Source organism: Taudactylus pleione, unplaced genomic scaffold, assembly GCF_031769625.1.
Source record: "Taudactylus pleione unplaced genomic scaffold, aTauple2 ptg000061l, whole genome shotgun sequence".
Lineage (NCBI taxonomy): Eukaryota > Metazoa > Chordata > Amphibia > Anura > Myobatrachidae > Taudactylus > Taudactylus pleione.
The window spans coordinates 15,942,289-15,969,485 of record NW_028284463.1 but is presented as its reverse complement, the minus strand read 5'-3'; the positions used below and the strand labels follow the sequence as shown (position 1 = coordinate 15,969,485).

The following is a 27,197-nucleotide window of genomic DNA, read 5'->3' as shown; positions in this document are numbered from 1 at the left end:
GCGGATACGCAGTTGCCTGAGCCGTTGCCGTCTGTCGGTCCATTCGGCTATGAGAGTTCTGGGGTCCATGGTGTCGACATTCGACATGGTGGAATTTGCCCAGTTCCATTCCCGGCCCCTGCAGGGGCTGATTCTATCAGAATGGAACGGGTTACCTCACCGGATCCGCTCTCAGGTGCTGGTGTTGTCTCCGGACGTTCGGCAATCTTTGGCTTGGTGGCTTCAGACAGCTCATCTGGTCGAGGGGCGCCCATTTTGGATCCCGGACTGGGTCCTGCTCATGACGGATGCCAGTCTCCGGGGTTGGGGGGCAGTGACCGGCTCTTTGTCGCTTCAGGGTCGTTGGTCAGCGGAAGAAGCACTTCTCCCCATCAACATCCTGGAACTGCGGGCAGTATACAGGGCCCTGCAGTCGTCCGGCCCCGCTCTTCACGGAAGGGCGGTACAGGTGCAGTCCGACAACGCCACCACGGTGGCGTATATCAACCACCAAGGCGGAACTCGCAGTCAGGCAGCGATGTCGGAGGTGTCTCGTATCCTGACTTGGGCGGAGGGTCACATTCCAGCGATCTCGGCGGTCTTCATCCCCGGAGTCCTCAATTGGGAGGCGGACTTCCTCAGCCGTCACGACGTGCATCCCGGGGAATGGTCACTTCACCCAGAGGTGTTTCAGCTACTCGTGGACAGGTGGGGACTGCCGGAGCTGGACTTGATGGCCTCCCGTCACAATCACAAGTTGCCCGTTTACGGGTCAAGGACAAGAGACGCAGGCGCAATTCTGGTGGACGCGCTGTCGGTGAAATGGACGTTTCACCTGGCGTATCTGTTTCCTCCGCTATCCCTGCTTCCTCGGGTTCTGTGGAAATTCAAGCAGGACGGCGGCATGCTCGTGCTGGTAGCTCCGGCGTGGCCCAGACGTCCTTGGTACTCCGATCTCAGGAGCCTCTCCATCGACGCTCCGTACCTTCTTCCTCAGCGTCGGGACCTGTTGTCTCAGGGGCCCTGCCTTTACCCGGATCTGGGTCGGCTGTCTTTGACGGCGTGGCTCTTGAGACAGCAGTCTTGAGGTCTCGGGGCTTCTCCAGTTCGGTTATTGGTACCATGCTCAGGGCACGCAAGCCTGCTTCAGCACGGATTTATCACAGAGTGTGGCACACTTACTTTCAGTGGTGTGAGTCCAGACATTATGATCCTCAGGTGTTCAGAGTTTCCAGGATCTTGGAATTTCTTCAGTCAGGATTGGATCTCGGCTTACGCCTTGCATCTCTGAAGGTTCATGTGTCCGCCTTGTCCGTGTGGTTTCAACGGCGGATTGCAATACTACCAGACGTTCACACCTTTTTCCAGGGTGTTCTCAGGATCCAGCCTCCCTTTGTGCCTCCTGTGGCTCCTTGGGACTTGGCGGTGGTGCTACGGGTCCTGCAGGGTCCTCCGTTTGAGCCTCTTGAGGCGGTGGAGCTCAAGTGGCTGACATTTAAGACGGTTTTTCTCCTGGCAATTGCTTCGGCCAGGAGGGTGTCTGAATTGGGGGCGCTTTCCTGTCGCCCTCCTTTCCTGATTTTTCACCAGGACAGAGCGGTGCTCCGCACTCGTCCTGAGTTTTTGCCCAAAGTGGTCTCGAAGTTCCACATTAATCAGGAACTTGTTGTGCCAGCTTTTCAGTCCCCTGATCTTTCAGCTGGTGAGACTTCCTTAGATGTGGTCCGGGCGCTTAGAATTTATGTAGACCGGACGGCTTCGGTTAGGAAGTCTGATTCCTTGTTTATCCTCTTTGGTTTTCACAAGAGGGGTTGGCCTGCCAACAAACAAACGTTAGCCCGTTGGCTTCGTTCCGTTATTTGTGAGGCTTATGCACAAGAGGGTTTACCTGTGCCAGCCTCTGTTAAGGCTCATTCCACTCGTTCTGTGGGTCCCTCTTGGGCTGCTAGAAGTGGCGCTTCTGCTGTTCAGCTGTGTAAGGCGGCCACTTGGTCTTCTATTCAAACGTTTTTGAGGTTCTATGCGTTTGACACCTTTGCCTCTCAGGATGCTTCCTTTGGGCGCCGGGTGCTCCTTTCAGCACAGGAGCGTCCCCGCCCTTAGTTGAACTGCTTTGGGACATCCCCAAGGTCAACCCTGTGGACCCCCTATGGACCCTGAAGTAGAAAACAGGAGATATGGTAAGAACTTACCTTTGTTATCTCTGTTTCTACGAAGTCCATAGGGTCCACAGGGCGCCCGCCCTGACGCACCTGGCTTCAAATGGTCACCGGTTTTCCGTCTCCTATTGCTGTGAGTATGGTTTCTTGTGTGTTCCAGTCTTCCTTCTCTCTGTTCCATATTCTCCTCCGGCCTAGGCTGCTTACCAACTGAGGTGCCTGTGGCTCGGGGTATAGAGGAGGACCCAAGTGCATCCTGGGAGCTAAAAGCTTAACTGTGTGGTGCCCATGGATTCTGTTCCAGCTATAACCCAAAGGTCAACCCTGTGGACCCTATGGACTTCGTAGAAACAGAGATAACAAAGGTAAGTTCTTACCATATCTCCTGTTTTGCTGATAAATCATTGTGACTGGCAAATCAGTGAAATCCAATACTTCTGTTTTGGGGCAATCTGTCGCTAGTGTATGGGGGCCTCAAGTCCTGTTAAGATATAATAGGTCACAGGTTCTCAAACTCGGTCCTCAGGATCCCAAACAGTGAATATTTTGCAGGTCTCCTCCCAGAATCACAAGTGAAATAGTTAGCTGCACCTGTAGATCTTTTAAAATGTGTCAATGAGTACACCTGCTGGGTGACCTGGAATTAGTGACCTGTGTGGGGTCCTGAGGACCGAGTTTGAGAACCACTTTAATAGGTTATTGCATCAGACTTTTATAGAAGCAAAAGGAACACAATTTAAGTGCCTAAAATTTGATTTATCCTGTAGTTTTGAACCCTGATTGCTATACAAGGTTAGTGAAGGTGCTGGAGAAGTTATTTTGAGAACAGGGATTTAAGGTGCCCACACACATACCGATGTACTCACGATACGATTTTATGGCCAATTTCCTCATGAACTTTCACGGGAGCTCCCTTGCCGTCGTGATCACGATTTGGAGTTAAAAATGTCCAATAAAGATGTAAAGATCTATCTTGCAGCCAATGCATTGTATCCCAGATTGGCTAATCTGCCCTACAGCACGGCAGATCAGAAGATGCGATGTACGACGAGCGGGGACACGCATCGGCATCGTGCTCGTGAGTATAACGATTTGTACTTTTTTTACCCGATTCGTCGAAATCGGCCAAATCGTTTAAAATGTTGCTGTGTGTGGGCACCTTAATACAGCATATTACATCTGCTACTTCCAAAACAACACCATAAAAGCAATTAATAATGCAAGTTGTGTTTTTTTCTTGACTTATGACAATGTCAGAATTTTAATAGAAGTCAAAATGTGTTTTAACTTTCAGAGGAGAGTTCGATTCACAGTTTTACAAAGAAAAATATATAGATATAATAAATACATTTCACATTGTGTCATTTACATAGAATCAGTGCCCCTGCGAGGGTGTACATGCCCCACTCCCAGTGCCAGTCGGTGCAGGGGGCACTCCAATCTGCAGTTACCACCAGTATACAAGCCGTGACATTTAATTAAACTTCTGCAGCGGAAAAGATAACTTAATAATCAAGCGCGCACAACAGACGGAGGAAGCATTCAAAACAGGACAGGGTTTAAACTCGTCATGCTAGGTCAAATAGAAATCATCACGCAAATGTGTGTGTGTAAAAAGAGAACAGTATGTACCATGATGGGGGAATGCAAGGCATAGAATAACATTTATTTTGAATACAATCCGGTGATCTGGTTTAGTGTAGTCCTCTGGGTTAATCAACATGTGGATCTCATGCTGCAGAACTCCCTTTGGCTGGTAGTTATAGAGCTATATACTGTATATTGCATACCTCTGGGTAACTATAGAATTTGAATTAAGCGTTAAATTCACAGCTTTTTAAAGGGAAGCAGCAAAATAAATATATTTTATTATATGGCTCCACTGATAAAAAAAAACATCACAATTATACATCAATACATGGTATAATAGTTAACAATCATATAAACAAAGGTAAGGAGGGTAGAGCAACTCCCTAGGGCTAGTAGTAAAAAGTTGTGTGGAAGTCCTGGAAAGTAATTCAGCACGCCATTAACCTGTACTTAACATATGGGCAGACTGGAGAACAATGGTGCACTGCTGGCATGGATAATGCTAGGAGCAGTTTACGGGAGAAGAGAGCCTCGGGACCTTATGTAATATATCTGCGAGATGCAGGCACGGACGGGATTTAGGCAACGCAGCCCGTAGTTTTAAAATGCCAAAAATGTATTTTATATTTTTGCCTTTTAAATTATCACTGCTTTCAAAATAAGGGCTAATTCACTGTTATCACGCCAGGCATTAGTGCAGCTTTAAATAAAAAAATACAGGCGAATTCGCCGGAATCACACGTCTGCCTCTCACAGGCTATTACATAAGGCCATCAGTCTTAAGGTGCACAAACATGTAACGATTTTTTGAACGATTTGTCGATAACATCGTTATCGTTAACAAAAAACGTTCAGTTTAGGAGTTCTAACGATGAACGATAATCACAAATGCGCATTCCCTTTGTAGTAATCGTTCACCAGACTGTCCAACATGATGATTTTCATTAAAGGGAAGGAACATTATTCGTTCATTGTTCAAAAAAATCGTTCACTTTTTCAAGGGAAAATCTGAAAGAAAATCATTGGTTACACAATCGTTACGTGTGTATGTACCTTAAGATGTAAGCACTTCATACGGGTAGATAGCTAGGTACCTTTTAAACATGCATCTGATAATTTGTAGGATGACAGGGAAGAAAAATCACACACTCCTTTTCAAAACCTCTCTGGTAGGGAGACCAATATGGCTGCCAGTCAGGTTTGCAGCTCTCAGCATGTCATGTGACGGCAGATGAGATACGACAGGAAGGGTTTGAAAGTACACAGAGCGGCGTGCCAAAGGTCTAAATCATGTGACTGGTTGCCAAATTAGTCACATGACACTGCAGAATTAAAATGATCAGCATCCTGAAGAAACAAACAAACAAAAAGGCAGTTGCCATGATCCGTGTTATAGTCTCAGTGCTGCTTTAACGGAATATCAGCAATGTGTAGAAGCCTCTAAGAGCCACATAAATAAAAGGGCTCTGTGGAAGGTTATTTCTGGATTTGGCCAAACGCCTAGGACGGGTCTGACTGCTAAAGGTCAGATGTGCAGTAATTACAGGCAGTAAAGGTGGACATGATCAGCTCTCTGTAACAGTCACTGTGCGGCCCATTACAACAAAAATGCCCCAAATACTGCCCAGAAATATTCACAAAAAGCAAAAGTCTGTAGATCTGCCGTAAAATTGGTTTTGAAAGGTGGCGTTTGCTGTGGACAACTACTGCTATTTAGACGTGTACCCCTGTGCCGTCCTCTGGATTGAAGTTTCCCATCCCCTCCCTACAATCGGCTGCCAGTCCTCCACAGTTGACAGGCCAGGACGAGAGCATCTTAGCAGCTCAATGAACTAGGACAGGGCTGCGCATTGTACGAGTAATAGATTGGCCGTGGCCTGACCACATGACCTACGGCTCACATGAGATGTACACATGGACAGAGGGCGCCAGCAGGAATTCTCCAACTTACACTGATGTTATACAAGACTTTCTGGCCTCAAAATGACTTTTTAGTCTAGTCCAGAGGTTCCCCAACAATTTAGGTTTTAGAGATATCCATGGTTGAGCATAGGTGGTTAAGTCACCTGTGGTCAAGCATGGATGACCTGGAATATTAGGGTGCCTCGAGGAACCTCTTGTGAAGTTTTTAACTCCAAAAACAAATTGTTCCAAAAACTCATTTTAAGACACTGCTTTTGCACAGCCCATTGCGAAACACATAGGTGTCTATATACTAAGCCTTGGCGAGAGAAAGTGGATGTAGATAAAGTACCAACCAATCAGCTCCTGCCATTTTTTTCAAAGAGTCTAACATGACAGGAGCTGATTGGTTGGTACTTTATCTCTTTCCAAGGCTTAGTACATAGACCCCAAAGTGAGAGGAGGCAGAAGATATACAGACATAAGAACATAGTCTTCATTCTAGCACCCTGCACCTGTTACAACCTGTGCAGTTCCTCTATCCTGCCTGGGGTGTCACTCCGCTCTGGTGTTTCTAGCACACTCAGCTGATGCAGCAAATTGCTGACATTCAGCAGTGCGTGTGCTAGAAGCACCAGAGCAGAGAGCAATACCCCAGGCAGAATAGAGGAACTGCATGGGTTGTGACAGGTGCAGTGCTGAGCGTTCTAGAGACAGTGCCAGAACAAGACTGGGCGGTTGCCCGTCACCTCGCATGAAAATGAGGCTACACAAAACATTTGAGATTTTAGGAAAATGTGCGCAGCCCGATGTCTGTCTGTGTTTCGGTCTGTCCTGTATTCTTACACAGACAGTAAACTAGTTTAATGCATTTGCACCCTGTCCGGCACATGGAAGTTTGGCAGGTCGCTTGGCAGAGTCACAGGAGTCCTCAATTTCTGTATAGTGTCACAGAAACACAACTCTCACATGTCCTCAATTAGTGCAAATAATCACATGGAAATAAACAGGAACAAAAAATATATATAGATATATGGCTGATCAGTGCATATACAGTAATAAAACATAATAGAATGACATCATAATAACCACTCGCAGGCATGGAGAGACCCAGGGACATAAAACCAGCCCCCAACCATCTAAACGCATTTTAAACTGAGCATGCAGGACTTGGTGACTGTACAGCAGCAACGAAAATAAATAAATTAATGCAGGGGTGGACAGGATATAAGTCAGGACCAGTTCGTTTAACACTAGGATAGCTGCAACATTAATGGACTTGAAGGAGGTGCAGCCTTGCCCGCTGGGAGTCGTAGAAGGTGCCAGGAGCACCACAGATTGTACGGTCCTGGACTCATGGTTTGTGAATCTTATACTTGAGAGTCAGTTCCTGTAAGAAGACCGCATCCTGTAACCATCTCACTCCCAGTCCTTGTTAATATTAAGCTACGGTTCCCACAAGCCCATGACCGGTACTGACTGGTGGGTTTTAGGACCCGTGCAGTTCAGTAACCAGCTGTAAGGTAGATGCTGCCCCACAGCTTACTCTGCCCTTTTCCTGAATACTGATAGGTTATCAGAACAGATTAGACAACGTGTGTCCTACACTGTAATTCACTGTCGCCAGGTACAGACAGTCGCTAGGCTCAAAGGTAGAAAAGTGGAGGAATCTGAAAACGTTCCTAGAAATGTCATAATGGGACGATGTAACACTATATTCTGCTGAAGTCTTTCTTTAGGAAGTAAAAACATCCCACTCACAGACGTATATGTTTTCCATACTTAGGCCTCATATACCCGAGGCGCCAGTAAGCCGTCTGCAGTGCTTTGCCCTGACGGTCTTTTCATCTCATTGGAAACACTTAAGGGTACAAAATACCCTGGACATGGGGCACCGTGGCCTAAATTCTCTCCCACCAGATTGATTTCCTAGTTTTTAAATATAAATTACAATTTCAATTAGGAGGGGGGGGGGAATCGCATTTAAACCTAAAAACAAAATTCTATGAATGTTACGTTTAAATGGCGGCATTAACTAAGGCCACGCTCGCTTTTATATTAATTAGCATACAGAGGAAGACATGCCGGACTAAATGGATCCCACTCTTCTTGTATGTCCGAAATTAGATTTTAAGTCCTACCGTGGTAGGGACTGGTGTTCTGTTACTGAAGTGCTGTCTAGTGAAGGGACTGACAGGGAGGGGGGGGGGGGAGGGGGGAGAAGCTGCCAGACTGAACAGAGGACAAAAAAAAACAAAAAACACGCACACAAATAATTAGGATCGGGGGAGTTGGTTCCTTTTTGTTCAACAAGTCACAGTCTAAGTATTTGGCACCTTTAAAAAACTCCTGCTGATCCAGGTGCAGTAGCAGAAGATAACGGAGCTCAGCCTGACAGCACCACAATTATACAGCGATATGTGTTAGCATACACCTGGTATCAATCTCAGGAGGGCCTGGTGTGAAGCAACTGCTGGCAAATCATCTGTGCAGCAACATGAGACATCCAGGCGGCTCAACCTGACAAACCAATCTAAGGGTCTAACGCTGAGACAGTAAATGGTGTAAAAAATAAAATCACAGCTTACATAGAAGCCTGGCAGGACACAATGTTCCCATAACCCTTACCAGCAACAACAAGATGTCCTGGATGGGCGACAGGCGTTTTCTTCAGTGCAAAGTCTTTAAAGAACTAGGTCAAGAGGATCATACATCAGGTAGTGAGAGACCCGACGACTCTTTTTAGAGAGCAATAATATATTAATATAAGTAATGGGGAACTCTGGCTGAGGTTTACATGCAGACTCTGCTACTGGATGTCTGGCCTCTGCTTAGTTTAGCTGTGAATAACTTGGGACATTTGTGTTATTTGCAACAGAACATTGCGTGTGTGGTGGCAGGTCCTTTACTACAACAAACTCCGCTCCTCCTGTATCAATGGGACACGTGGATGAAGGCGATGGGATACAGATAGCTGAAATGAGAACGCTGCTATTTAAATATTCTCTGTTCCCATCAGGGTCTGTAAATACCTTTTTCCGACACTTAAGTCCTTGAATCTAATCCGAAACTTGATGTTAACCTTCACATAAAGAGGTCTATGGGCCAATATAGAACCTGGGGCATGTATATCCCAATATCCCTGCACTATCCAAACCCTCTCTTAACCCCCAATTTCAAAATACATGGTATATGTCACTGGTTTAACCCTCATTACAAGCTTGTAGAATCAAACACCCGCATAGATAGTTTACCCCCTTTTTGGTTGGTGCTATTTGCTAAAACTACACCTTCCATAACTACAGCCCCATTACAATCCCAACGTTCAAGGAGTGATCACCCAACGACCGCATACACAGCGGAGGCTGCCGTGTCATTGGCTGAACTAATACGGGAATGCAACTCATCCATTAACTAGTAACATGGAACAGTTCCCCTCGTGATTCAGGGAGGACAGCGGCTCCAAGCGATCGGATACGCTGAACATTGGTTCAAACACACAAAACGCCCGATTCCACTGTGTGCAAGTGAGAGAGAGACACGTGAAATGCTCATCGCTCCGATGCACGGGATGCAGTAAGTTTGTGTACTATTACCGCAAGGTACTTCTATAAAGCAGGTAACATCATTTCACTGCCACCCCCCAACATTCAGCGGACCCTGAATCTAGCGACTGGTTCTCCTTCCACACCGACACTGATGGCTGCCTCCTGGCCCAGGATCTCAGTAGCATAATATGTAAAGACGACAACGATCTGCAAAATATCACCGACATGTAACGAACAAACAAGACTTTAAAATAAAATAAAAAAAATCTCAGTTCCTTTATGGCCCAAGGTGCAAAACGGTCATGCTCCGAAGACTTCTGTACATCCACAGGTCCCTACGGGAGAAACGGTTCCACATTGCATTCCAGGTATCAGATTTTGTATAAAACGCTGGGGATATAGTCGAATCTGAGCACCGGGAGGAGCTTCGTCCCCGATTCCCTCAGGTAATGCATTTTGAGCAGCTCCGAGAGGTATTCTACTATCTTGCTGTCCTCCTGAGTGAGCCCCAGCAGCTGCTGTAAGAAAGCCGCCCTGCGCTGTGCGATGGACTCCTCGCTCTCCTTCTCCCGGATCGGGAGGTGCACGTGGGGGCAGAAGGTGAAGAGGAACGCCTTGGAGCTAAGCTGGGTCAGCATGCTCTGGACATGCATGTAGTATGTGCTGCCCTTTCTTATCTGCGTGCGGTGGTCCGCCAGCCTCTGCAGGAGGGTCCCCCTGTACACAGGGCAGCGCAGGGTCTTGTTGTCCGCATCCAGGACGCTGGTGTATCGGCTGTAACGGTTCAGGGAGTGGAGGGTGTTGGAGCCGGACGGAGAGACCCCTCTGCGACAAAAGAAAAAAACATTTATATTACTTTCTTTCCAAAAACAGTACCAGTCTGTTGTGAGCCAAGTCTACCACATGCGGCATTAAGTTGGTCCTAACCAAATTTCAGGCCTGGCCAACCTGTGGCTCTTCAGCTGTTGGGAGACTACAAGTCCCAGCATACCCTGCCACAGCTTGGCTATATGAGGAGGCTAAAACTTTGGCAGGGCATGCTGGGATGTTTAGTTTCACAACAGGCCAGGCCTGTTATATGTGTACAACGTGATAATATGAGCTGTATAGCGCATGGTGGAGTGGGTGATTTAATAGGGTCTCTTAGTGGAATAGTATGACTAACAAGACACCTATATTCTTGATGTGCGCTCACTGATCTGGAGTGGATGGCAGCTTCGGGTTTAAGCTACGATTCATTAAACAGCTGGAGGGGCAAGCTCCATAGAGAGCCACACCTGGCACCAAGGTCAGTATGCAAACCCACACCTGGCCCAACAAGGACCGCAGAGCCTTAGCTGGCACATGTAGTTATATGTAGTTACTCTAGTGTCCCGGTAAGGGCCTACTCTGCGCCCCTGCACTCAGACTTGTCACTGTAACGTCTTCTGCTGCCCACTTTGTCTCTACCCATTTTGCGGTTGGTAAAATTAGCTGCGTTTAGTAGCTGCCCCTGTTAACATTGGGACCAAACCCAACAAGAATTAATATCGCCAATCATGATACCAGGAGCATGATAGTAGCTCACAGCCAATACACAGCACAGTCTCTTCATTTCAGGAAGAGGGGCCGAGGAATATAGGGAAGATAAGTACTTTTGTGGCATCTACCAGTCATATCTATGGTAAAATAGAGCGACTTGTTAGCAACAAGAGACCTTAATATAACCGTATCATAGAACATCTGGTACTTGCATGGTAGGACATTGGAAATGTTTCAGACCATTCACTTTCCAGATATCATGGCACTAAAACTGCCAGCATGCCCTGCCAGCTACTGTGGCCTAAACCTGCATTAGACATGTATAGTTAATAAAAAGAGCAGATATCTACTATCGCACTAAGAACTGTTACTATACAAACAGATTCTAAGAAAAATTATATATTCTAACCCATCACACTGCAAGCCCGATGGGTGCACAGTCTAAGCCGCGTGCGTATTTAGCTATCCACATAGTACAGGCTCTGGAGGATCTACTGCCATTGACTGTCACTGAATGAAGGACAGCTGGTGTGCAGATCAATAGGCCCGACCTCTTGCAACACACCAAATGCTGGACGGTGTTCACACAAGAAATGTCTCTACCTTCCACTACTGCGCTGACATCGCTGGGATGGGACAAGTTAATCTTATTACTATAAACTTATGCCAGACATGAAGTTATTAAAAAGGCGACATATTCAGCTTCTGGATACATTTAAAGCATTAATTAGCAAGGACAACTCCCTGAGCTAACTAGTGACTGCTATTGAGGAGTAGCTGTAACTTGTTTAAGGTGGGATCGGTATGAATGACCGCCGAACCTATGGCCGGCGGCTCAAATCCCGACGCCGGGAGACCAGCACTAGAAGATCCCGACAGGATACCGTTTAAAGGTACAGTATCCAATTGGCCTCACAATGACGCCTGTTGATAGATCATCAATAGCACTGAAGTGATAGCTGAAATGTTGTTCCAAACTAAAACACTACACTAGCCCTGGGTTAAGCTGGGTACAAACCTTTGCGATCACTCAGCTGGTCGGGGAAACGCATCCGATCAGCCGAGTACTGTGTCCCCAGCTTGGTCCTGTGTGAGCCCCCTAGATACTGTGCTAGAAATAGCTCAGTGTGTACAGGCTTCTACGAGAGGTTGGGCCGATAAATATTAAACAGCACATGAGATGCGACCTCTCGATCCCGACTGTTAGCAGAAGTGTTATTAACAGTTTATCGGCTATCTCTCCTGCATACACATATCGAGCCGTGGATTGTATACAGTAGGTGTGTACCCAGCTTAGGAGTCAGGTTCTGCTGTAGTAACTAGGGAAGGGAAAGCATAGTATAGCATAGTCGAGAATACAAACTTTTCATGCTTACTCAATATATGCCAGTTGAAAACAAAACTCCAACTCACGAGTACATAGGATATAAACAACCTGAAAACAAAAATTTCCTCTAGAAGACAGCAGAAAAATAAAGTAAATATTGTTCGTCCATTTTGAAGCAAAAACATTTGCAGTGTCAAAACGTAAAGTGGGGCGAGTAACTTTATATATGCTTTATCTGGGGAGGCCTCAATAACGGTCTTACTACGTGTTACTGCAACTACAGAAGCATAAAACCAATGTAATGAGATTTCTCAGAGGGACAGTACATAGTTCTGCATTACAGTCCTCATGTAGCATAGAGAAGGTTCTCACATTTCAGCACAAATATCTAGTCAAAACATTTGGGTATATCAGTCTGTAGAGCTGCACTAGAAAACCAGGTTACATGGTTGTACCATTTTGTCCAAGAGCTCGGAACCAGTAGTAGATCATTCACTTTAAAAGGGGAACTTGGGAAATACCCTGCGTTATAAAATGTAATAAAACATGTTATTTGGTTTCTATGGAGAGGGAGGCCAGGGGGTGGGCAGGGGAGACTTGAACCGCCCCATCCCCCATGAATCTCGTCAATTGATTTTCCACACAGCCCATAGTCCAGACCTGGACAACATGTGGTTTTCATGAAACGAGTCCCAGCATGATGACAGCTGACAGATCATCTGGCTATAGCAGTTCTACAGCTCATTGACAGTGGCTTCCTCTCATTTCCTCCTGCAGAATGCTCCCAAAGCACAGATCCAAACAATTAACCCACTGACATTAATGACGCACTTTTACTAGCAACGTTAGTGTTGGTTAATTATATGTAAAAGGATAGGACACTAAAAATTACACTTCCCTGTGTCATAATAGCAGGTACAGCAGTAACTGGCACAACTCCCTGCATTATAGTCATGTTCCAGTTGTCAGAACGAATCTTGTTCTGGTTACACCACATGTAAACGCATCATAGAAGTCTACAGTGAGCACCAAACACAATTACTGAACACGTCAGTTTTTTTTTTTAACCTAGAATTTCTTTGGTTTCTGTGACAATTTCAGAGTTTCTAGATCTGCCAACCACCCGCTGGCATCATATCACATGATTATATTTTACCAGGCCTCGCTCTAAGGGGCATATTCAATTGGGTGCATGAATTGCAAAAATCCTGCACCTGCGGGGTTTTTCCTGTAGGTTCGGGATTTTTGCAATTCAATTAGGGTCTGGGGTTGTTTCTTTTTTGACTGTCGGGAGCTTTTTTTTTTTTCACGCAACCCCAGAGCAAGTGTGATTTTTCCTAAAATCTTTATTTTTAGGAAAAATCAGTGGGACTTGCTCTGGGACCCCGGCGGCACCCCCCCCTTAGGACTAATGAATCAATTGGAAGTTTCCAATAAGCTTAATTAGTCCTTAATTACTTACCTATGAGTGTTGGCGTGTCCCCCTAGTGTCTGTGTGCTCCCCCCTCTGAATGGGTGCTGGGAGAACTACATCTCCCAGCAGCCCCCTCTCCAGTAAGAAGATAGAGGGGAGGCCACCGGGTGCCACGGAGACCACAGGGCAAGTGCTTCTTTTTTTTTTTACTCGGCGCGGGGTGAAAACCCCTGCGTCAACTATTTTTTTAAATGGATACCGCGGGTATCGGAAGCGCATATACCCGCAGTATTCCAAAATTGGGCGTGAAATTTTTTCCTTACTAAACCTTGCGCCCAATTGAATATGCCCCATAGTATTAGTATTGCGAAAGAATGATCCCACATGAGTCAGATGATTAGGAGAGAAGGGAATTGTGAGCTAGCGACAAAAACACGCTCATCACGCAGTCGTACTAAAAACTTCTAGAGGCACATAAAAGCCAGTAAAAAAATAATAATAAATTGAAGACAATAATAAAGTTCACCTCCTCATACAAAATGACAAATACAAAATGTGAATTCAACTAAAAACACAGGATATGATGCCTATATACTGTAGCGTTGTGCGATCCAATTGTATCTCATTTTGTACCATGGATTTATCTAATGCTTGTAGAGCTTTTGCATTTCACCTTATTGACCTGATATATCCAGGCTATTGTTCTATTCGGTGATGGGGAAACAAGAGTATTATTTAAATCTAGACAAATTAGCTGAGGTGTTGCCAGAAAATTACAAACCAAGGTTGTTGCTTGACATCTGTGTAGCTGCACACCACAATGCCTGTTCCCATGGCCCAGACATTGGTCTAAATCATAATATTAAATCCCATTCTTACGGCACCACACATGCGATAACAGCAAAATTTCAGAATTTCAGTTCCCTTTTCTTTTAAGATAATAGTGACTCACCCAGGGGAAGTATCAGACATGAGCTTTTTGGTACAACCCACAGAACTGCTAGAAGTACATTAAATACTTTACCTCTGAAGGCCAATCAATTTCCACTTCTGGAAATCCGTGATTTGCAGTGGGGATGTCACCCACGGTTTCACTGGCTTAGCAACATGTCCGCAATTTGGGACAAACACAGACAAAGCAGTCACGAGTCTCTTCACAAAGGCTTCCTCCTCGCCCAACACTACAAGAGTTCTCCCGCTCAAGAGAGAGTAAATGGCAGGGTGGGAGAAGGGGTACTGTCTGATGAACATGAGTGCGTTTTGTCCAGCTTTTCTTTTTTGGCGGTCAGTGACCGTGGCGACGGGAGGCGGGGAAGGGGTCCTGTCAGAACACGTAGACGCGCTGCTTCTATAACTTGTGGAATCCGAGTACTCATCGAGAGTATTTTTTTCTGCATCCCTGCTGCTCAGTAAGTAGCTCAATTCGGGAGTAGGGACTATTTCCCTAGGATCATTGTCCACCTGTTCAACCAGGAACTTCACCTGACTAGAAGTCTGTCCCACATGTTTGCCTGGCTGTGGCGGGACGCTGACAACAGGGCCATCAAAACAGGGTTCTGGTACAAGATCTCCAGTTAGTTCTTCTAGACTTGACGTATCCACCCTTATACAGCAGGCAGGGTCAACCTCTAAATCATCCCCAGAGGCGGCATTACTCTTAATGGCATCTAATTCATTGACAATCTGACCGTCGTACTGCTCTCTAATTAGCTCCTCTACACAGGGATCTTCTTCATCAATGGCTATTTGGTAGGTTGCCCGAAAATCCTCGGGGATCACAGTGTCAGAAGTGAATGTGCTAAGAACCTCAATGCTGTCCTCACTAATGGTTCTTCTGCTACCTGCCTTCCTCCTCGGAGGCTGCGGACTGGCATGCAGCCTCAGACACGGCTGACTCTCCGAGTGAATGAGTGAGGTAGACTTCTCAGTCCTTAAGACCTCGATGCTCTCGCCACTGCTAAAGCTCCCTTTGGCATCAACATCAAGAAATTCAACATTTCCCGGGTTATCACAGGCACACGGTCCAGATTCCTCTCCATCGCGTTCATCGTTAAATAACTCCTGCTCGATTTTAATAGGAACAGACTCCACGCTGGACTTGTATGATTCTGTGCTCGCTAAAGGCTTCGGGCTTTCAGGTTCTTCTATGAATTTAGAGCTTTGCATAGATTGTGGAATCTGCAAGTTATCAGAGAACTGCCGGACCATCAATTTCGGATCCCATGTCGACACATCCTCAAATAAGAAGTTTGCAATGGCTTGTTGCCCCAAGAGGGCCTTGTCAAGATGACTCATTAGTAAATAGCTGACATCGCCACGATATCGTTTTTCGATACCCGTCAACAAGTTGATGGTTTGCGTGAAAAAGTAAATATCAACTAGCTCCTCCAACGTTTTCAATTTTTTATCAAAACATTTGGAAGATTTGGCCTTTATAAACTTGGGAGTGTAAGACGCTCTAGGGATGTACAGGTCAGCCTCGTCGTTCCCTTCATGGTCGGAGGCTAAGGTCTGGTCTGGCTCATGCGGAGTGGCCTCATCTGGGGAGCTGTCCGGAACGTACGGTTGGTAATCATCACCTTTTAAATGCCTGTAAGGGTAGGACCTTATCTGTTTCAGCAAATCCCGATGCTCGATAATGGATTTCTCCACGTTGGCCAGCTCGTTGGCTTTCTCGATGGCCTGGGTGGTGTAGAAACCCTTGTTGTCGGTCTTCTGCTGGTCCTCCATCTCGGTCAGTAGCACGGTCCGGGTGTAGTCCAGGTCCTTCAGCTTCTTCTCCAGCTCGTTGGCAAAGGCCTTCCTGTTGCCGGTCTTCAGGCAATCCGAGGCCTTGGAGAAGTCACCGGAGAGCTCCAGGAACTGCTGCATGATCTTATCCTCGTCGGTGGAGATGTAGGCCATGCAGAAGGGCCGTACAAAGCCTCGGGCCTCCAGGTCGTAGAGAGTGAGGTGGTGAACATAGGCGAAGGCGCCCTCCTTGGAGTCGCCCAGCACCACCTTGGAGTCCTCCACGAAGTTGAGCTTGGGGTAGGAAGAGCCCGGGGGGTGGCCCACGAAGGAGGCCTGGTAGTCCACCGACATGATGCGCAGGGAGAAGTAGTTCAGGTCGAAGACCCCACGGACCTGAGGGTCATCAGGGATGGTGAGCAGCGGCTGTGGCCCCACCTGCTCGGAGAACTCGGAGATGAGGATGAAGTCCCGGGAGAACTTAGCTCCAGACAGCCGGGACCAGGGGCTGCTCTCCGCCTCTGAGTAAGGGAAGAGCGGCACCGAGTACTCCTCCGGCAGCCCGGGGGAGCCCCGTGGGGGGTGTTCGTACTCCTCCTCCCGGGTGAAGGCCACCAGGTCCGGGGATCCGATCATCGTCCCTCCCGGAGACCTCCAGACAGCAGCCAGCGCCACTCTCCGTCCTCCCCTCTCACTCACAGCCGCCTCACAGCAGACAGGGGGAAGCCATCTTGGAGGACGGACCACATGACCACCGCCTGACGTCACGCCGCCCCGGCCAAAGCCGGTGAGCGGGGCCCCAGCCGCGCCCGGTGAGACTAGGAGACGGCTCCAGGGGGCCGCCGACGGCGTTTACCGACTTGACCCATCCTTTTCAGTGGTCGAGAGACGGAGAACGGCTGCGCAGTGCATGCCGGGAGTTGTAGTCCGGCAGCGGTCACGTGAGATGGGGTAGTTCTCCGGGGAATAGAGTGGGCATGGCCAGCAGGAGTGGCGGTGGGGACGGAGGACTAGGGGACGTGTACGGGAAGAGACAAGGGTCATCCCGCAGCAGCCGCAACGACAAACAGCGCGGGAAACAGCATAAATGTAGTAATTACCACGTAAGTTATCTCTATATTGCGCTCTCCATCATAGGGAGATTCGTCCTTTAGGCGCATATTGCGTCCAATAGACATTTCCCGGGTCTGTGATGGGAGCATGCTGGAAGTTCCAGCTTGTGTGTAAGCTTAGTGGTCTAATTCTGTACAAATGTAATAATGTTCATCACCCAGATGTGCATCACTGATCTCTGTGACCTTGCATAGGAAGGCCAGTGACTCTCCAGCTGCAACCTAGACATGCTGTGACATGTAGTCCCACAACAGCTGGAGAGCTCCTGATTCTCTGCCTCCACTGTATAATAATGCATATTCACTAGTCACCACCCACTGTAAGTAGCTTTTCTGTGCCCACTCACTGACCAGCTCCACACGATACGTCTGCAGAGTATGTGTCTTTTAATCAGATCATTTTATATATATATATATATATATATATATATATATATGCGCATTTAGTATGCAAAAAGAAGACTTTCATTTTGGATTAAAAGTTAAAGGGGTCTATTTACTAAGCAGTGTTAGGAGACAGAGTGAAAAGTGATAAGGTGCCAGCCAATCAGCTCCCAACTGTCATCTCACAGGCTGTGTTTGAAAAATGACAGTTGGTAGCTGATTGGCTGGCACCTTATCACTTTCTTATCACTTTTCACTCTGTCTCCTAACACTGCTTAGTAAATAGACCCCAATGTCTTTTTTTGCATACTAAAGAGCCGTCTGAGTGTCGCCATTATTACCAACACCTGTGTAAGGGATTATACTCTAAGAGGGCACCGATGCTGGCATTGATTGAATTCCAGAGTGCTGGGGACTTGGGCCTGATTCAGAGCCGCTCGTAAGCTCCGAGCGATGTTTGCCCAACTGCGCATGCGTACGGATCGTAATACGCATGCGCGAACCAGTCAGTGCGGCCGAAAATCGTTTGTTCGCTAAATAGCGAATGCCTGCTATTTTGAGTGAGATAAGGAGGCGTATGTGGGTGGTAACAGGGGAAGGTGCTTGAAAACGGGGAGTGGAGATCCGAACGCAGGCGTGCTTAAAGGTCAAACGTGAACAGACCGCAAAGAGCGAACGGTTCATTTGAATAGCCACCCCTTTTTTTCTGGACGAGCGAGCGCAAATAGCGTCCGGCTCTGAATCAGGCCCTTGGTTGTTGTTGTATGTGTGTGTGTGTGTATATATATATATATATATATATATACACACAGTAAAGTCCGCACTCACATCTCTAACTTAACAGGCAATAGTTCAATAGTTGGGGTGCATCCCGCTGTGACCTTTATTTGGTCCAGAGCAATATAGTCCACAGAAAAAGGGGCTCTCGCCAGAGCATCTTTGAAGGCAACAAACCTTTTTTTAATGCCTACTTATCCAATTCGGTACAGTGTCAACGTTTCGATCAAAGAATTACCTTTGTCAAGACAGGCATCTATACAACAATCCAGCAATAAGCATCACTGTAAATGGAACAGCCCATTGTTCTGCTGAAAGCTCTTTCTCATTTGTTAAACAGGTGTAACTTGAATCCTGGTATATCTGGGTTCTGAGTGTACAGAGTCCGACATGACTGTCACAGGCTCCGAGAACCTCCCTGTTCTCTCGTAATGATTTTCCAGAGAAGTATTTTAGCAGTCAGTAGGCTCAAGCTACCGATTCAAGTTGCTGTTCGTCATTGCGCTCAGGAATATGCAAATATGTCCCTGAGGATTCCCGTCCAGAAGGTCTTGTGCGTTGCTGAGAAAAACGATGCTTCCAAGGGGATTTCAGATCTTCTGTCCAATGGCCGGATGAGGAGGGTGAGACTATCCATATACTACTTGTTTCATGAAGGCCGCCCGCCGCTGAGATCTACAAACAAAAATAGTTATTGTACTACATTTTCTTTAACTCCCCTGTTGTATTTTTTTCTGTTTTTGCTATCTACAGAGAGAAGGATTTTCCAAGTTTAACAAGATTTATGAATTTGAATATCATTTGTTTGGAAAGGTAAGTAATGACTCCCACTGAGCGTAATGCAGACATTGAAGGCTACCTAAAACCAGGAGTACAAATGAAGGGGCAGCAAAGGTCCCCTGCATTGCTCTGGTCTCAGCATTTTGTTTGATTGTGACTGGGAAAGAAGACTCCACCACTTTCATTGGCACCGTCCCCTGATTTCCAGGCCTGAATTTGAGAATCTCCTTTTAATGTGCTTACAGATGTGTCCTTATACATCTATGCTGCAGTCCAGCACAATTTACTTTACTTTACTACTTCATAAAAAAATTTCTGAATTTCTCAATAAAACATTTTTGGCTTAGGGGTGCCGTGAAAACAATGCTGATACTCTAGGGCAGGGGTCTTCAAACTTGGCCCTCCAGCTGCTGTGGAACTACACATCCCAGCATGCACTGCCACCTTTTTGCTATAACAGCATGCTAAAACTATGTGCAGTGCATGCTGGGATGTGTAGTTCCACAGCATCTGGAGGGCCAAGTGAAGACCCCTGCTCTAGGGCGCCGTGTTTATTCCTCGGGTCCTTGTATGGTTTATCACTCACAGTGCAACCTTAGTAGTGCGCCCACCATGGCTGCCTCACCTGGTACACTCGTGGATGGGATGAAAAATACATGGACCTGACTATTATGCTGTGACCCTACTCCTAGCATCAGGATGCTGCAACCACCCATTTTGTGTCGTCTCTTCTAGGCGTAACCTATTCCACCCAGGGTAATCCTACGTAGTGCGTCCAAGACGGCTGCCTCATGTGGTACCTGTGTGGGTGGAATATATAACCCATGGAAGTTATTTCCCAAAATGTCTGCACCAACCCTGCAATATGCGTATTGCGCTCTCTAGCTTTCGGTTGATTGTAATTATCTCGGGTTGGTTTTCTATTTTTTTTGCAACACCAAATCCTTGTACAATGTACCATGTTTTCTGATGTCTGTAAAGCGACTTTGAGTCCTATGGGAGAAAAGCGCTATATAAATAAAATAATAATAATTATTATTATTATTAATAATAAAAAAAAAAAAGTTTGGGAACCACTGTGTTAGGGCATGCTTAAACTACGGCTGGGCATGCTGGGTTGTATAGTTCCACAAGAGATGTAGAGCTACATGTTGCCTATATCATTCTAACAAATTATACTAATGATTTTACACATCAGTCATTCTTTCTCATAAATGTTGTCAAATGAATGTAAAAAGAGGCGGTACACTTGCGGTTGGTGCTCAGGTGATCTCTAGTCCTGCTGTAGTCTGAAGCTGATAAACACTAGGTAATATCATTATTCATCCTTGTTCTAATTCCTGCAGGATGTAACCGTCTTCATGACCTCAGTATCTGGCCATTTGCTGTCCTTGGATTTCCAGAGTCATCTAAAATCCTGGTTGGTATAAATCTGGCACAGTGTGTCTAACTCCCAGAGGGTTGGGAGAAATCTGATGGCCCCACTGCTGTTTGTGAATTACCATCCTCATAATAATTTGCAGCCGGATAAACGACAACCGTGGGGATTATGGGAGAGTGACAATAGATAGTTGGTTGCCATGGAATAAATTGTGGATCTTTTGGATTCTTTTTACAAGGTCGCCAAGAAACCTGTCCGTGTTAGGCTAGGGAAAGGTATTGGAGGCTTCAGTCAGACGAACTGAATCTAGTGGTAGCCAGCTAGCCAGTTATTAGTAGAGCCCGTTTACATTGGAGCTAGAAGTTGGTTAGACCTATCGGTGTCTCTTGCAGCCTCCTGAAAATTCTCCCATGGTTTGAAAAAAATCGAAAACATAAAAGTCATACTGAACATACAACGGTTCAACAAAAGAAAAAGTGAAATCATTTACCCTTCCTTCACTTTATAAATACATATTTTGTAATCCAGGCACAGCTGTAATCCAGTCTCCCTATTTGATGCGGAAGTGGAGAAGATTTGTCCTGATGATTTTGTGAACATTAAGGTAAAACGTGTATCGCTTTAATACTGGACATGCCTTTGCCAGATCACATTACACGGGTATTTTTTTTTAGCATTATTCTAGCTCCTTTGCTACTTTTTGTTAAGTGTTGTGGGAGGAGAATATTTTTTTCATTTGTAAACAACCAGCTGAGTTTGTCTCTGGCTTATTTGCATAAAATAACAGTAACAAATAATATGTTGCCCCCCCCCCCCATAGCACCGTTTTGTAAGGTCCCTCGTGTACATGACTTTGTACGCAGCGACTGTATAATAATATGCTAATGCCGCAAAAGGTTTACGCAGCCATCAGATCACTTGCGTAAATATCACCCGTTACTCATGATGGCCGTGAAATGAACTCTAGCGGGGTCAGTGAAGCTGTGCCGGTCAGCAACCATCGGGGTTGTACGTAAAACATCGGGTTTGCTTACAACATGCTGTGATCGTAGCAAACAGTAATCGGCCTACACTGCTTCATGTCGGGTACTATGACAGCAGTCAGGGCTACTCAGAGGGAGCTTCAGTAAGCCAGAGGAAATGAGACTGCTTCATTGGGAAGCAACAGAACAGTATTTCTCATCTGCTACCATTTATCTAATGGCGATATATAAATCATGTGCAGACTCTTTTTCTGATATACAATATAGAAGGAAACTAACTTTTTGGAAATCTCTAATAGAGTACTGACTGTACGAGAACCTAGAACATGAGACTGATATTTACGTAATTTCAGAGGACGCTGGAACGAGAGGTACGGCAGTGCCAGGCTCTCATCATATGGACTGACTGCGACCGAGAGGGGGAGAATATTGGTTTTGAGATTATCCACGTCTGTAAAGCAGGTATTGTGCGTATGGCTGTTTCCCTTGTTACGTGCTATTGGGACATTCTACGTATTTACGCCCACCTTGTTATCTTGCAGTGAAACCAAATCTGCAGGTGTTCCGAGCTAGGTTCTCAGAGATCACTCCTCGCTCCATCCGCGCGGCCTGCGAAAACCTGACACCGCCTGACCAGAACACCAGTGACGCCGTGGATGTGAGAATGGAGCTGGACCTTCGGATAGGTAGGCGTCTGCAAAGCTCTGATAGCAGAAATAGGAGTAGACAACTGATTAAGTGCACTGTCCACCCTAAACAGTGACAAAAAGAATGATCATTGAAGTTCTAATCTCAGCGATGGTGAATCTGGAATAGTCCAGTTTGGTCTCTGCTTACTAAGAGGAAACAACGTGTTTCGTCCTGTGCAAAATCATTTGCAGTAGATAAAAACAATATTGTGGGTATCATCCAGTTCCTTAAAACTGATCACAAAACAGCTGGTTCTTTACCCTCCAGGAGCTGCTTTCACCAGGTTCCAGACCCTCCGCCTTCAAAAGATCTTCCCTTCCGTGTTGTCCAGCCAGCTCATCAGCTATGGAAGTTGCCAGTTCCCCACACTGGGGTTTGTAGTGGAGAGATTTAAAGCCATCCAGGCCTTTATTCCTGAGACCTTCTACAAGATCAAAGGTGTGTTTGGCTATGGCAAGCTTTCTGAAATCATTAATCTTGGAAATGTAATTTTAATAAGACACTTAAGATGGGTAAGAGGGCTCAATGATTCCCTATAGGCAAAGCAAGTAACCACTGTTAGACTTTCAAATATATGAAGGTACAAGAGCTTCTGAGCTATATTATGAAGCTTTTTATAAAATTATTCATATTTAGCTAAATCTGTCCCATCCCCTTGTTAAGAAGTGACTGGTGCCCTGTTGGGGGTGGGCGAGTACATCATTCTGGAAATGAGTGGGACGGACAAAGCCTTAAAGAGCTTGCTCCTTGGCATTTTTTGTCCTGTACTGACAACCTGTTTCAGTCAGGAGCAGCTGTGAAAGGGGTAAGGTACTTCTTAAATCAGTGGCATGCCGTGCTTTACCATTGGACCTGTTATCCTGTGCCATTTGACCTTTTTAGCAGTGCCTTCGAGTCATTGCCAAACGAGGTGGACTTTGTACTCTACCACCTCCACAGGCCATGACCGCGAAATATGAAAATATTTGACTTGTTTGTAAGCCCTCAGTGCCAAATGACAAAGCCGTCTCACCCAGGGAAGCATGGCACTGTTTTAAGATTGCAGGACGCATAAGATTCTGCAGTACCGTTCTTATCAGCAGATTCATACTTCCCCAGTTAGCCTTGCTATATTACTTGCTACACACTTACCCTACAATACTTGTGTTGTCCAGTAACTCACGAACATGAAGACGGAACTGTGGAATTTAACTGGAAGAGGAACCGACTCTTTAACCACACGGCCTGCCTGGTTCTCTACCAAATCTGCATGGAGGTACGAGGCTGGCTACATACAGCTGGGCTATGATGATAATAATTTGTCCTTGTAGTTGTAAAAACTACATAGGAGAACAAAATCTTTTGGGGTAAAATGTAATAGCCTGCGACTTACAGGCATTGGTGAGTCTGGCTGATGTTTTAAAGGGGCAATTAATGAAAAGGTAAAACCAGGTTGGTTTTGCCTTTTAAATGATCGCCACTTTAAAACATTGTGGCAAACTGGCTAGGAACCCGCTGATGCCTGTAAGTCATATGTATATGTTCCCCTGTAATCACTATAAATGAATGGATGTGACAGACTCTATCCTTGTTATAATGACAGACGTGAAAGTGTGAGACCAGGCTCAGATCTTGGCGCTCCCTCTATACATATGGAAATCTTGGTGTGTTTTCTAGGATCCCACAGCCACTGTCGTTCAGGTTGGGAGTAAGCCGAAAAGCAAGTGGAGACCTGTAGCCCTGGACACTGTGGTAAGTACAGCGCAGACAGAAATATTACATGCTGTTTGAGGTGTCTGTTTGACCTCAGGCAAATAAATATAATCCATCTTATCTGTGCTATAGGTGATCCTTTATACAGCAATGTACCGAATTGGGGTACAGATTTATTATTCGGGATAAACATAATTTGGAAAGGGTGATTCCATTAAGGGGACAAGTTCTCTGAATCCTCTACTTTGGAGCTCGGTGCTACCTTGGGGTGCAGAGGGTGGTGCGGCTGGACTAGGCACTCAGACTAATATGCAGTTTGTCTCGTTAGTAAGAAAACTGAGAGAGATGCACTTATGGGATGTAGTTATTCATCTCGCTTCATAGATTCCTGTTGGTATGAAGTCATTATGTCAGCATTCAGAATGTTGACATAAAAATTATATGGTCGAAATGTCAACAGTGAACATGGCGACATTCACAATGCTAGCATGGTCATGATCTTAACATGGTAATTGTGTCGTCAGTCACAATATCGACATTACAGGGTTAGGGTACGGCTGCGGTTAGGGTAGGGATAGGGCCCTAACAGTAGAAAAATGTTAAGTCGACATTCTGTACCACACCCTTCCTGTGTGCTCAGGGAAGTTTTATGATAGGTTACCTTCCATTCATTTACAACAAACACACCTGGTTCTTGGTGACAGCTGATGTGGATGAACCCTGAGGAGAAGATGATAACTCACCCGATGGCACCGTTGTGTGGTATTTGTATGAACGTGACACCATTGTGTGGTATTTGTATAACTTGTGACACCATTGTGTGGTATTTGTATAAAGTATGTGAAAAAAACAAATAACCTATAAACTGTCAGTAATTCAGGATACATCATGTCCTTGGAGTGCTGGTCTTAATTTGCTCGTCCTGCTATAAGGTACAGTGCAGAAGGCCTTAAATCCTACCTCTTGGCACAATGGCAGCCATTTTGTTCCTTCCTCTGTGACAGCTGATGTTTGGGGGTATGAACCTGTGAAATGATTTTCCCCATGCACCAGGACACGACATCTTTCCTATCCAGCTATCCAGGTAGAGCTCATTGATTGCTGAGCTGATGACCGCCTGTCTCTCCTCTCTGTGCAGGAGCTGGAAAAACTGGTTTCTCGAAAACTGAAAATCGGAGCTAAGGAAACTATGAAAATTGCGGAGAAACTCTACACTCAGGGGTAATTCCAAGATGCTTAATTACATGCCAGGACTGAAGACTGAATGCTGACAACACAATATCTTATTCAGTGCAAAAGCATTGAAACCAAGCACTCTAATTATACCCTACACCAGTGGTGGGCAACAAGCAACCCCTACAGCTGTTAGCTGAACTACACCTACCAGCATTCCTTGCAACAGTTTTGGCATGGCCAAATAGCAAAACTGTGGCAGGGCATGCTGGGCTGTGTAGTTCTACAACAGCTGGGGGGGCGCTAATTGCCCACACCTAGACAGAAGACTAACTGGCACTTAGAATGCAATGAAAGTAGGATAGTGGGGGAGATGTATCAAAGCTTGGTGAGAGATAAAGCACTAACCTATCAGCCCCTAACTGTCACTTTACAGGCTGTGTTTGAAAAATGACCGTTAGGAGCTGATTAGTTGGTACTATCTTTCTTTAAAGCTTGATACATCTCCCTCATTCTGAGATACTTAGAACCTGCTAGAAGAGGTTGTTCTGACTTGTAAATAAGCCGGCAGCATTGACTGTTCCAACACTCTTACAAGAACGTCTGTAACCTTGGTAGGAGAGATTCACAGTCTGACATTTGTAAAAACTGGTGGAATATCTATAAAAAACAATTTTAAATTTTCTGAATGGTGCTAAAATTAGAATCTAGTTGCTATGAGAAACGCCACCATGTTCCCCGAGCAACTGTTGTAAAAGTAAAAAAAAAAAGTCTCCCACTAAATCCAGACGTCACTGTGGTTTTGTCTTACATGCAATGTTTTCTATTTCTAGTTATATCAGTTACCCCCGCACTGAAACCAACATTTTCCCCAAGGATTTGAACCTCACAACGCTGGTTGAGCAGCAGACGCAAGACCCCCAGTGGGGCGCGTTTGCACAGCGCATCCTCGAGAGGGGTGGGCCAACACCAAGGAACGGAAGCAAGACCGATCAAGCCCACCCCCCCATCCACCCCACTAAGTATACCGGCAGCCTGCAGGTGAGCGTGTGTGTACGGTCGTCGTTTGTGGGATTATCAGGATATACGTGGAACTAGGTGGCCGCATTACAGTGCAGTCCTAGTGGGCGCTTATATCTCTTTACTCATTACATTAAAGGAGTAAACTGAGACTGCAATCCTCTTAATTACTACGTCATTTTCTGCGGTATCGCCGCGTCCACAGGGAAATGAGCAGCGCATCTACGAGTTCATCGTTCGTCACTTCTTGGCCTGCTGCTCCCAGGATGCTCAGGGGCAGGAGACCACGGTGGAGATTGACATCGCTGCTGAGCGGTTCGTGGTTCATGGGCTTATGATCATCGCCAGGAACTATCTGGAGGTCTATCCATACGACAAGTGGACCACGAAGGTGAATAAGGACCTAATATTGTTTATTTATTTTAGTTGATTATTCAAAATGGTGCAAATAAATAACAAAATTATGTGGTCGAGCATTTTTGTAACAGAAACTTCCAACCAGAGCTTTTCATCGTTGGGTTTTAAATGAGTATGAGCAACGTTTTGTGATCTTGGTACAGATCTATATCCTGTGACACCGCTGTGGGTACGGGCTTTTATTTCTCCTGCATTGCACATTGACAATGAATGCTAAACTAGGTCTTTGAATACAGGGCCTGATTCAGATCCGTACGATATGCCGATGTTTTCGCAGTTGAGCGATTATCGGCCGTCTGCGCATGCGTCTGAGTAACACTCGTCAAGGTACGTTACTGTAGATGCTGGCAGCGACGATTAGCTTTGCAGTGTGACTGACTGTCAGGGAGCGCTTGGGGGAGGTAATGGGGAGCGACTACTAAAAACGCAAGCGCGTCGCTATCGTTTCGGGGGTGTTACTCAGGACAGCTAACATCGATTGATTTGCGACCGATTCTGCGTCATTTGTACTCAGGTGCGGCAACATTTTACTCGGGTGCTTGGATTGGCGAAGCCGCCGGTGGGCGTCACAATACAGGTCCTGGCGGCTGCGACATTTGCATATTTTCGCACAGATGA

At 45.9% G+C, this 27,197-nt stretch overlaps 2 protein-coding genes across 3 annotated transcripts in view; one reads left to right on the top strand and one right to left on the bottom strand.

Moving 5' to 3' along the window:
* Positions 1–6,808: 6,808 nt before the first annotated feature.
* SMCR8 (SMCR8-C9orf72 complex subunit) lies at positions 6,809–17,074 on the bottom strand. The gene is made up of 2 exons (XM_088464802.1): positions 14,465–17,074; positions 6,809–10,003 (listed from the first exon to the last, which is right to left on the bottom strand). Exons 1-2 carry the CDS (start codon positions 16,804–16,806, stop codon positions 9,550–9,552), a joined length of 2,796 nt encoding a protein of 931 aa, XP_088320928.1. The 5' UTR covers positions 16,807–17,074; the 3' UTR covers positions 6,809–9,549.
* Positions 16,926–27,197, top strand: part of TOP3A (DNA topoisomerase III alpha) — a 22,632-nt gene continuing 12,360 nt past the window's right edge. The window contains exons 1-13 of one of the 2 annotated variants that reach the window (XM_088464800.1): positions 16,926–17,273; positions 18,784–19,066; positions 19,197–19,256; positions 20,570–20,643; positions 21,133–21,208; positions 21,941–22,049; positions 22,130–22,273; positions 22,545–22,715; positions 23,432–23,532; positions 23,934–24,008; positions 25,108–25,190; positions 25,976–26,183; positions 26,368–26,553. In XM_088464800.1, coding sequence (XP_088320926.1) covers positions 18,875–19,066; positions 19,197–19,256; positions 20,570–20,643; positions 21,133–21,208; positions 21,941–22,049; positions 22,130–22,273; positions 22,545–22,715; positions 23,432–23,532; positions 23,934–24,008; positions 25,108–25,190; positions 25,976–26,183; positions 26,368–26,553 — 1,479 coding nt within the window. In that variant the 5' untranslated portion in view covers positions 16,926–17,273; positions 18,784–18,874. Of the gene's footprint in view, positions 17,274–17,306; positions 17,394–18,783; positions 19,067–19,196; positions 19,257–20,569; positions 20,644–21,132; positions 21,209–21,940; positions 22,050–22,129; positions 22,274–22,544; positions 22,716–23,431; positions 23,533–23,933; positions 24,009–25,107; positions 25,191–25,975; positions 26,184–26,367; positions 26,554–27,197 lie in introns of those variants that run through there. The other variant, XM_088464801.1, reaches the window with a different exon arrangement.